The sequence below is a fragment of the Palaemon carinicauda genome, chromosome 8 (genome assembly GCF_036898095.1).
Source record: "Palaemon carinicauda isolate YSFRI2023 chromosome 8, ASM3689809v2, whole genome shotgun sequence".
Classification (NCBI taxonomy): domain Eukaryota; kingdom Metazoa; phylum Arthropoda; class Malacostraca; order Decapoda; family Palaemonidae; genus Palaemon; species Palaemon carinicauda.
Genome location: NC_090732.1, coordinates 1,658,699 through 1,671,198, shown reverse-complemented (window position 1 = coordinate 1,671,198; position 12,500 = coordinate 1,658,699). Strand labels below are relative to the sequence as shown.

General features: G+C 33.9%; 2 protein-coding genes across 2 annotated transcripts in view; one reads left to right on the top strand and one right to left on the bottom strand.

Annotated features, from left to right (window-relative positions):
• Positions 1-2,869, top strand: part of LOC137644769 (uncharacterized) — a 204,116-nt gene extending 201,247 nt beyond the window's left edge. The window contains exon 2 of the mRNA XM_068377665.1: positions 2,223-2,869. Within this exon, the coding sequence (XP_068233766.1) occupies positions 2,223-2,869 (647 nt within the window). The remainder of the gene's footprint in view (positions 1-2,222) is intronic.
• The window catches only part of LOC137644770 (kinesin-like protein KIF26B), a 531,356-nt gene that overhangs the window by 373,162 nt on the left and 145,694 nt on the right, over positions 1-12,500 (bottom strand). The gene's annotated exons all lie outside the window — the stretch shown is intronic.

The following is a 12,500-nucleotide window of genomic DNA, read 5'->3' as shown; positions in this document are numbered from 1 at the left end:
AGCTATTGCCTGGCCCTCCTTGGTCCTAGCTTGGGTGGAGAGGGGGCTTGGGCGCTGATCATATGTATAGATCGTCAGTCTCTAGGAGTCTAGGGCATTATCCTGCTCAATAGGGCACTGTCACTGTCCCTTGCCTCTGCCATTCATGAGCGACCTTTAAAACTTCGTTGCGGCGAAGGCTATGTTTTGATAGGCGTTGACTTTCTGTGTTTGTGATTCGCATAACTCAAAAACTATTTGACCAAACTTAATGAAATTTGATGAGATGATTGGCCATTGAAGCATGTGTAAACCTATAAATGTGTAAGATTATGAGAAAGACAGAGAACGGGAAGAACCTACCATCCCATGTGCATCTAGTTGTTTTGACGGTAGCATCGTCAATCACACCACCCTTTCTGTAACTACCCCCGTATACCCCTGTGCTTACCCCAGCCATATACCCCTGCCCTAACCCTACGCGAAAGATCCCCTGACAGCCAAGAGTGGCCCCCTCCCCCTCCCCCTCCCCCTCCCCCAGGAAAGCAAGGGGGGAAAGAAAGCTAACTGGCCATTTGTTGCTAATCTGTGTGCAATGGTCGTAGATTATAACTAAAATCTACAGGTTTTGTTCCCTTTACTGTTTCATGGCGTCCACAAATGTACCAGTTTTCATTTTTCTTTGCCGGATTCATTAGGCTTTGTTTTCAATCCATTTCTGCTTTATTTGTACGTTATTACCTCACTAACGAAGTTGGGAGGAGGTTATGTTTTCACCCCTGTTTGTCCGTTTATCGCTTTGTTTGTGAACAACTTCCTGGCCACAATTTCACTCATGGAGTAGTGGAAATTTTTAAGGCTTAAATGTCCTAGGTTGAATCAGAGTCGAGCATATCTCTCTCTCTCTCTCTCTCTCTCTCTCTCTCTCTCTCTCTCTCTCTCTCTCTCTCTCTCTCTCTCTCTCTCTCTCTCTCTCTCTCTATATATATATATATATATATATATATATATATATATATATATATATATATATGTTTGTATAAATATAAATATATGTATGTATATATACATATATGTGTGTATATATTTACTGTATATAACATATGTATAAATGCATCTGTAAAGCAATATTCACATTTACAAAAACAAGTGCATGCACACGCTCAAACTATGTTGTTTCTCTACGCACGCAAAAACAAATTAGACGAATATCCGTGTTCAATTTATCCCATAAAAAGTAGCAAAGAAAAAGAATGATAACAAAAAACAGCCTATGCTGTGAAATACTGCAGCATTTATCCCTTGCTATGGGCCATCTGAAAGTACATCTCGAAAATGGGGGGAAATTGCAAATTCCTGTACCATAATATTGCCCGGCTGGGAGGAAAGAGAGAACGTTGGTCTCATTTTGGGGAAGCGTTCCTTGAAAACGTCCTATTTCGAGAGATATTCCATTAATATTATTATCAATTTCAGCGTTTATTTTCCCCCTAAAGATTACACTCCGATTTGGAATGTCGAAGGCATTTTCAGTAATTGTGTAAGCAAAGCGTTTTGGTTTTATGGAAAGGGTACTGTATTGGCTCGAAATTATTATTTAAAATACATTCAATGTATAAATAATAATATAATGATAGCTTTAGTAAACATTACCATTATCATCATCATTTTCAGTAATTGTGTAAGCAAAGCGTTTTGACTCAATGATAACAGGGAAATATATTGGCTGATAATTACAATTTTAAATTGCAATCGATGTAAATAACAATAATAATAATAATAATAATAATAATAATAATAATATTGTCCGGATTTAAAATATTAATATTATTTCTGTTACTATTGTTTTTTGTTGTCCTGTCCATTACTAATGTTTCTGGTATGTGAGCGAAATACAATCTATCCTATAATAATAATAATAATCATAATCGTTCCATCACAAACGTTTATGAAGTTAAAAACGTTTATGAAGTTATAAACGTTTATGAAGTTACAAATGTTTATGAAGTTACAAACGATTATGAAGTTAAAACGTTTATGAAGTTAAAAAACGTTTTTTGAAGTTACAAACGTTTCTGAAGGTAAAAACGTTTATAAAGTTACAAACGGTTCTGAAGTTAAAAACGTTTCTGAAGTTACAAATGTTTATGAAGTTAAAAACGATTATGAAGTTACAAACGTTTCTGAAGTTACAAACGTTTCTGAAGTTACAAACGTTTATTAAGTTACAAACATTCCTGAAGTTACTAACGTTTCTGAAGTTACAAACGTTTCTGGAGTTAAAAACGTTTCTGAAGTTACAAACATTTCTGAAGTTACAAACGTTTTTGAAGTTACAAACGTTTCTGAAGTTACAAACGTTTCTGAAGCTACAAACGTCTCCGAAGTTACAAACGTTTCTGAAGTTACAAACGTTTTTGAAGTTACAAACGTTTCTGAAGTTACAAAAGTTTCTGAAGTTACAAACGTTTCTGAAGTTACAAACGTTTTTGAAGTTACAAACGTTTCTGAAGTTACAAAAGTTTCTGAAGTTACAAACATTTCTGAAGTTACAAACGTTTCTGAAGTTACAAAAGTTTCTGAAGTTACAAACGTTTCTGAAGTTACAAACGTTTTTGAAGTTACAAACGTTTCTGAAGTTACAAACGTTTCTGAAGCTACAAACGTCTCCGAAGTTACAAACGTTTCTGAAGTTACAAACGTTTTTGAAGTTACAAACGTTTCTGAAGTTACAAAAGTTTTTGAAGTTACAAACGTTTCTGAAGCTACAAACATTCCTGAAGTTACAAACGTTTCTGAAGCTACAAACATTCCTGAAGTTACAAACGTTTCTGAAGTTACAATCGTCTCCGAAGTTACAAACGTTTCTGAAGTTACAAACGTTTATTAAGTTATAAACGTTTCTGAAGTTACAAACGTCTCCGAAGTTACAAACGTTTCTGAAGTTACAAACGTTTCAGAAATGTAAAAAACATCAATCCATCGTCTTCTCTTCCTTCCCCTGCTTCTTTTGCAATCTCTAGGGACTCAGTCTGTCTTTCTTAATGTCCATCTATTGTTTGTCATTCTCATTATATGTCCTCCCCATATCCATTATTTTTTCTTACATGTTGTAAGACTTTCGTCTACTTTAGCTTGCTCTCGTGTCCATGTATATATATGTATAGATATATATATATACATATACATATATATATATATATATATATATATATATATATATATGTATATATATATATTTATATTTATCTATATATATATATACATAAATATATATAAATATATATATATATTTATAAATATATATATGTATATATATACAGTATATATATATATATATATATATATATATATATATATATATATATATATATATATATATATATATATATATACACACATATATAGATAAATATAAATGTATATATATATATATATATATATGTGTGTGTGTGTAAATAGAGAGAGAGAGAGAGAGAGAGAGAGAGAGAGAGAGAGAGAGAGAGAGAGAGAGAGAGACTCAAATGCATGCACAGGTCACTTGTAAGATATATCAACATTCCAGCTCATTCTCAGTCTATTTTTTCAATATCCTGTCTTATCATGAGCCTTATTACTACAAGACGACATCCCAGCGTTAAAACAACAACAAAAAAACCCTCTTCTTATTTTCAGTACAGGCTTTATCCAAGTAAGCTTATGCTCTTACCTTCTACCCACCTGCTTGACCTAAGGATACGATAAAAGCTTGACCCTGGGAGAAAATATATGTGGACAGAAACGCGAAATGAAAATGGAGTGTGGCGTAAAAGGCAAGGAGCTCTTTCTTGTACCAGGTGATAACTTGCAATAGAGCCCCCCCCCCCCCCCCTCCCGGCTCTGCTGTTCGGTGCTTAGAGCAGGACTCTATGTGAGGAGTCAAGAAAAATGGACGCGTTAGGGGGTGTTAGTTACCAAGCCGAGGCAAAGAGAGAGAGAGAGAGAGAGAGGCTGGGAGCAGAGTTTTGAAAACTGATATCACTTTCAACGGACATGCTTTTGTTGTTATTATTATTATTATTATTAAATTTATTTCCGTCACCAACAAATAACAACGTTTCAAACATCTCTGTGTTCATAATCATGTTCCTGGGTAAAAGAAAGTAAAACAATAAAGAGCAAACTGTACATAAATATTGTAAACAAACAAATAAATTCTAAGTTAGAATGGGAAAAGGCATAATTAGGCAATCTTCAAAGGAAAGCTAGAAATTTCTAGCTTTCCTTTGAAGATTGCCTAATTATGCCTTTTCCCATTCTAACTTAGAATTTATTTGTTTGTTTACAATATTTATGTACAGTTTGCTCTTTATTGTTTTACTTTCTTTTACCCAGGAACATGATTATGAACACAGAGATGTTTGAAACGTTGTTATTTGTTGGTGACGGAAATAAATTTAATAATGTTTGGCGTTGTCGTAATTCTCCAGTTCCTTATTAAACTGAGGTTCCCTTCCACCCGCTCAGTATCGGATATTATTATTATTATTATTATTACTTGCTAACCTACAACCCTAGTCGGAAAACAAGATGCTATAAGCCCAAGAGCTCTAACAGGGAAAAATAGCCCAGTGAGGAAAGGAGACAAGGAAATAAACAAACATCAGAACAGTAACATTAGAATATATCTTTCATATCAATACCATAAAACTTTAAGAATAAACAAGAGGAAGAATAACAAGATAGAACAGTGTGCCCGAGTGTACCCTCAAGCAAGAGAACTCTACCCCAAAACAGTGGAAGACCATGTTATTATCACGAGGCTGTCAGAGGTAATGGGACACAGTAAGGGCTGAAATCATTTTGTTGTTTTATTACTGTAAAACTTTTTGAATATATTTTTTCGCGATGAGAGTATCTATTCTGCCAGCATAGAGGGAAGTTTTAGCTATACCTTCAAAGTTGTTATTTCAGTTGCTTATTCTGCTTCCCATATACTGAATGAGGGTATACTCAGCTCCAGTATATACGTATACATACATATATATATATATATATATATATATATATATATATATATATATATATATATATATATATATATTTATGTGTATATATATATATATATATATATATATATATATATATATATGCCTGTGTGTGTTTGTGTTTATGTGTGTGTATATATATTTATATATATATATATATATATATATATATATATATATATATATACATATATATATATATATATATATATATATATATATATATATACTGTATATATATATACATATATATACTGTATATATATATACATATATATATATATATATATATATATATATATATATATATATATATATATATATGTACATATACACACAAATATATAATATATATAAAGGTGTGTGTGTGTATATATACGGAATCTGTTAGTTTCAATATCAAAAAAACAAACTATGAAAGAATTACAATTTCATACCAAGATCCATCTCCCCTATGAGCCCTATCAACCTTCACAAATCCGTGCCATTGCAAAGCGACGCTTAAATATCATGCACGGTTAAAGTGGCGGAAAATGAAAGCGGTTAAATATGTCTCCCTTTCTCTTAACTTGGAGAACTTGAGATTTCCCGCTTTTGTCTAGAGGTATTTTGCTCTTTCAATTTTTTTCTTTTTTTTTTGGGGGGGGGGGGGGGATTTCAAGACGGTGCAGTACACGCTTCTGTTAGCGTCACTCCAGCTAAGTGAAGTCATTAATTTCGTCTCTCATCTTTATCTGTCTTGTCTTTTGGGCCTCCACAAAGGATGACAGTTCTCCCCCTTCTCCATTTTTTCGCGTGTTACCTGTGGCTCAAATATTAATTAAAGGGTTTTCATTACCTCGGCCAACGGAGTTGGAAGGAGGTTATGTTTTACACCCTGTTTGTTTAAAGAAAAAAAAAAAGTGTGTATGTGTTTTTTTGCAGTAAATAGTCACAGGGCTTTTATTGCCTTCCACAACGGAGTTGGGTGGAGGTTATGTTAAAAAAAAACATGTTTGTGCGCGTGTGTGTGTGTGTTTACAAATAATAATCACTGGGTTTTCATTCCTCCGCCAACGGAATTGAAAGGAGGTTAAGTTTTACCCCCTGTTTGTGGGTGTGTGTGTTTATTTGTGAACAGCTTCCTGGCCACAATTTTAATCGTTGAGTAATAAAACTTGCAGAGATTAACTGTTATGGAAAAAGCTGAAAATGATTACATTTTGGGAGGTCAAGATCAGATGTCAAAGTGACGGTCAAGCAAAATGTCCAATTTACGTAATCAGCCATAAGTTTGGACATCATTGTCACAGAGACTTCAAACTTGGTTCATATTTGAATGTATGAAAATCTACGCCAATGAATGCATGTTATGATCAGAGCTCAAGGTCAAGGTCATGCAAAAGGTCGAGAAATATGCTGCCTTGGTGGAGGTCTACGCTCTACCGAGTGCCCATCTAGTTATCCTAGCAATGTTTATTAATTCTCGTATCATCAGAAGGAAATGTCCTAAGACTCTGGACTGTCTGTTTTATGTCTGGCTAAAATAAAAAACCTTTGATGCCAAACTCTCTGTACATTTTGCCTAGCGTTTGAGGTTCAGCATTCACCAGAATATCCTGTCCTCCTTAACTGTTTCCAAATGGAGCTCTTTTTATACCCAATTCTCCGGCCATTATGATAATAGAATGTAAATAGAACTGCTGCTTCCTCCATCTTCTTGTATCAACAGTTTGTAAAGACTCTTCTGATCTGCCTGACGAGTGACTGAATATCAGTATTTGTCTGTGTCTACTCTCCGCGCGCATGGTCTCTCTAGATTATAGTCCATTTCTTTTAGCGATGCATATTTGCACAGACTCGCGGCGGTGCCCTTTTAGCTCGGAAAAGTTTCCTGGTCGCTGATTGGTTAGAATTATCTCGTCCAACCAATCAGCGATCAGGAAACTTTTCCGAGCTAAAAGGGCACCGCTGCGAGTCGGTGCAAATCTGCATCGCTAAAAGAAATGGACTATAGATGTGCTTGGTGTCTTCTTCCCCACCGTTATACCTACATTAAGGGGTCGGTTGACCGATGCGCCATTTAATAGCATCAGGTATGGTACCGTATATAGGCATACACACAAACACATACTTACGTATTTATACTTATGTATACTTGTATGTGTACTGAATATGCATATACACATGTTTATAAGAAGTGTATATAGTTATATTAAGATATATATATATATATATATATATATATATATATATATATATATATATATATAGCCTGTACATATATATATATATATATATATATATATATACATACACATATATATGCGCATAATTATATATATATATATATATATACACATATATATATACATATATATATATATATATATATATATATATATATATATATATATATATATATATTACTGAAGGAAAATCAGGCCTCAAAACAAAACCTTCATACTCTACCTTCATATAATTCACACTAATCCTTTCCATTTTGAAATGCTCTTACATTCAAGGACATTGATCCTTTATCAAGCCTTTTCTTTATTCTATAACCAGCACTCTACTAGTGCTGTTCTTCCTCCTTATCATAGTCATATCTCTCTTATCATAGTTTCCAGTTCATGCACGATAATCTTTCTTTTCTTCAGCCGAACCTTGTTGATTACCTTCGCCAACTTCGTTGCGAAGGTTATGTTTTGATAGGCGTACGCTGTTAATAATTTGCTGTAAAAAATGTAAAAATCCTGGAATAAATGTTGCCAGGCATTTACCGTTTTAAAAACGGGTATGTTGGCGTAAAGGAGGGATATTACGGTCGCCAAATCGTAATATATGGTAACAAAGCAAGTAGAAATTACGGTCACCTATATTTTACTGAAATACGTCTTAAAATTGTATATTTTTACGGAGAATTTCCGATTAATATTCATTATTCTTAACAGTACACTGTTAAAAATTTGCATTAAAAAACGGTGAAGTCTAGGCAACATTTATTCTATGATTTTTACCGTCATAAAAACGGATACAATGACGTAAAGGAGTGATATTTCGGTCACCAATGCGTAAAAGATAATAACAAAGTAGGGTAAAATTACGGTCGCCTGTATTTTACTGAAATACGGCTGAAAGCAGTATATTTTTACGGAGAATATCCGATTGAAATTCCCCTTTTTTTAACAGTATATGTATGTATGTCTGTCTGTGTTTGTGATTAGCATAACTCAAAAACTATTTGACCGAATCTCATGAAATTTGATAGGGTGATTTGGCTGTACTCTCAAAAATGCCTTTTATTCCAAATTTTCAGCCATTCATACTTACGAATAGTTTTAAAAACAAAAGCTTTAATTCTTTCATCCTTGCTTTTATTAAAAGACATAATAACATTTTAGTTAATTTTCTTGTTATTTACCTTTTGCCTATTGATTCTTTTTTACTTTTTCAATTATCCTTTTATAAAAATCGTTATCTTTTATCTTAATTTCTTTTACTGTTCGTCCTTATCTTCAATTCTTTTTCCGTTCATCCTTGGGATATTATAAATATGCTTATTTATGTTTTTTTGTTTATTCATAAACGAGTGGAACATTCGTGGATATTTTATTCACATACAGCTATAATTTACCCTTGATCTCTTCTATTCACTCATGAACAGAATGTCAGATATATTCTATATAATCTTTGTTCTCTATTCTTGGGTAGTGCCATAGGCTCTGTACCATGGTCTTTCACTGTCTTGTGATAGAGTTCTCTTGCTTTAGGATACACTCATGCACACTGTTGTATCGGTTTCATTATTTCCATTCTTCACTGGGCTTTTTTCCCTGTTGAAGCCCCTGTGCTTATAGCATCTTGCTTTTCCAACTAATAATAATAATAATAATAATAATAATAACTTACTCAACATGCGTTATCGGGAAACATATTACCCAAGAGTAATAATTTCCATATTCCAAAGTCTGTGAAACAATTGCCTATCGATCGATGCTTGCCTAATGTTCTCGAGAGAAATTCGACTACAATATACTATAATTTCATATAAAACCTTATACCTCACATTGAAGAGAATTTCATTTCCATTCTGGAAATTGCTTTTCAATGATTCAGCCTGCCTTTCGTAATTATTCAAATATCCCATCACTTACAATGTAGTCCCGTCAAAGCTGTCATTTTAATTATTCTTATTGATTAATTTTCCAGGATCCTTACACTGACGGGTTATGATATATTTCGTTGATATTTGCATCATTTATTGAGGCCAGAATCTGCTCCCATCAGCTAGTGTCGGTTCGAATGCTACGGGCAAAATAAGCTCCTCCCCGGATGACGTCATAGCTACGTACAAAATAAGCTCCTCCCCCTGATGAAGTCATAGCCAATCACGTAGTCTCACACGTTAGTAGCGGTCATAATACAACAACATATGCAGCTGTTTCTAGTCCACTGCAAGACAAAGGCCTTAGACAAGTAAATATGTGTCTGGGGTTTGGCCAGTTCTCATTACCACGCTGGCCAGTGCGGATTGGTGATGGTGGGAGAATTCCGTCTGATTGCTCATAGAAAATCAACCTAACATGGGTTACCCTGATTATAGTCAATTCTTTTTAGTGAGGCAGATTTGCACCGACCCGCAGGGTCGCCCATTTAGCTCAGAAAAGTTTCCTGCTCGCTGATTGGTTGAACAAGATAATTCTAACCAATCAGATAGCAGGAAACTTTTCCAAGCTAAAAGGACACCGCTGTGAGTCGGTGCAAATTATTATTATTATTATTATTATTATTATTATTATTATTTGCCAAGCTACAACCCTAGTTGGAAAAGCAGGATGCTATAGGCCTAGGGGCTCCAACAGGGAAAATATCTCAATGAGGAAAGGAAACGAAAAAGAATAAAATATTTTAAGAAGAGCAACAACATTAAAATAAATATCTCCTATATAAACTATAAAAACTTTAACAAAACAAGAGGAAGAGAATTAATATAGAATAGTGTGCCCGAGTGCACCCTCAAGCAAGAAAACTCTAACCCAAGACAGTGGAAGACCGTGGTACAGAGGCTATGGCACTACCCAAGATTAGAGAACAATGATTTGATTTTGGAGTGTCCTTCTGCTAGAAGAGCTGCTTGCCATAACTAGAGAGTCTCTTCTACCCTTACAAGAAGGAAAGTGGCCACTGAACAATTAAAGTGCAGTAAGAATTGTTTGATAATCTCAGTGTTGTCAGGTATATGAGGCAGAGGAGAATATGTAAAGAATAGGCCAGATTATTCGGTGTCTGTGTCTGTGTGTGTGTAGGCAAAAGGAAAATGAACCGTAACCAGAGAGAAGGATCCAAAATACTACTGTCTGCGCCTCATTAAAAAATATTGAGTATAGTGCAGCTTTGCTGATCAAGGTAATACACAAATTCCTGAGGAGGAAACTGTGGAGGTTTCATAAGATCACTGTACCCTTATTGTAACTCTATATATGGCTGTTGCTGAAATAAAGATTATTATTATTATTATTATTATCATTATTATTATCATTGTTATTATTATTATTATTATTATTATTATTGTTGTTATTATTATAACCAATCCATTAATTGAAGGATGAATGTGATAGTAACTGTTATATTTATTTTTCTCTGGAGCCACTTCCAGTAAGTCGAAACTGTTAGATGTAACAAACACACACATGCACACACATATAAGTATGTACGAATGTTCTTTGTTGTTTGTGATCATTTGATTTGGTAGGAATACATATCAAATACACTATAATTAAGGATTCTGTTCTTGAAATATTTTATTTTGATCATTTATTACTTCTCTTGTGGCTTACCTATTTCCTTATTTCCTTTCCTCACTGGGCTATTCTTCCCTGTTGGAGCCCTTGGGCTTATACCATCTTGCTTTTTCAACTAGGATTGTAGCTTGGCTTTTAATAATAATGATAATAATAATAATAATAATAATAATAAGTTTGATAATAATAATAATAATAATAATAATAATAATAATAATAATAATTCAAATACACTGTAATTAAGGCTTCTGTTTTTGTAACATAAAATTGCCAATGAATAACGAAAATTGAATACAATTTTCGTTATCCATTGGCAAAATTAAGAAATGGCTAAATAAATCAAAGTAAATAACCTCTATATGATATATGGTAGTCCACATATGGAAAATTAAAAGAATATGTGCGTATATAGAAATGCTCTACAGTCTCGTCTGCCACTGGAACTCTTCTTAGAGCATCTCTACATATACATCTTTTAATTTTCCTCATGCGGACTACCATATATTAAGTCATCTTCGTGCTAAGGAAGATTGCATCTGTAACTCCTATATGATGTATAACATCTGTAGACTGTTGAAAAATTTCTTAATATATTCTTCAACATTTTCCTTCCAACTGGAATTTTATACTTCCTAAAAGGTGGAAAATATCAAGAGAAAACATTGTAACTCGAAAGGAAAAGCCAGGCGTTATTTACACCTCGAGAAAATATGACTTTGAAGAAGAAGGTTCGGAGTTTTCGCTTCGTCTTCCGTAGCTTTGAAGACACTAAAGTAGGTCAAAAACCTTGCACCGCCTGTTTACCTTCGAGGTTTACTTGCATCCGAACTCAAACATATTCGCTAGATGCAGCAGAGAAAATTATTTTTCTTCTTTTTTTAATATTTCGTCTTGGGGAAAGTCACATTCACGCGCTCCTCTGCAGAGAGGAATAGCAACGTATCAGTGAGATGAATCTGGTCTTCATTAGGGAATGTGATATCAGCCCCGAGCTTTGATGGCTGGACGCGTTCATCAAAGACTTAATGCTAACGGAAAACAGGTGCGAGATTTCTCTGTGGCGACGTTAATGAATGCAGTAATTTATTACGTTATTATGATAAACGGCAGGTTTTTACCCTTTTAATATTATTATTATTATTATTATTATTATTATTATTATTATTATTATTATTATTTTTAATACTTGCTAAGCTACAACCCTAGTTGGAAAGCAGGTTGCTATAAGCCGAGGGGCTCCAACAGGGAAAAATAGACCAGTGACGAATGGAAACAAGGAAAAATAAAATAATTTGAAAAAAGTAGCATTAAAATAAATATTTCCCATACAAACTATTAAAACTTTAACAAAAGAAGAAGAGAAATAAGATAGAATAGTGTGCCCGAGTGTACCCTCAAGCAAGAGGAAGGAAGGGGCTATACAATCATACTAAGTGCTGAAATAGCTAATTACTTTAACGTATGTCACCGTTAAAAAGCTTCTCTTTGAAATGATTATATCAGATGGGCAGTAAATCCTTGTCTCAAGAATATAAGATCCCCCATTAATTCTCTGCTGTGTGTGTGCGCGCGTTCGTGAGTGTGTTGACATGCAGCGCCATGTCTTACGCCTTTATTATCCCCAGGAATTTGCATAAGGAAACCAGGGCAATCTCGGTGGATGCTCTTCTTGAAAAGAATTTGAGAAGTTTGTACTTCAGAAAAGATAAGC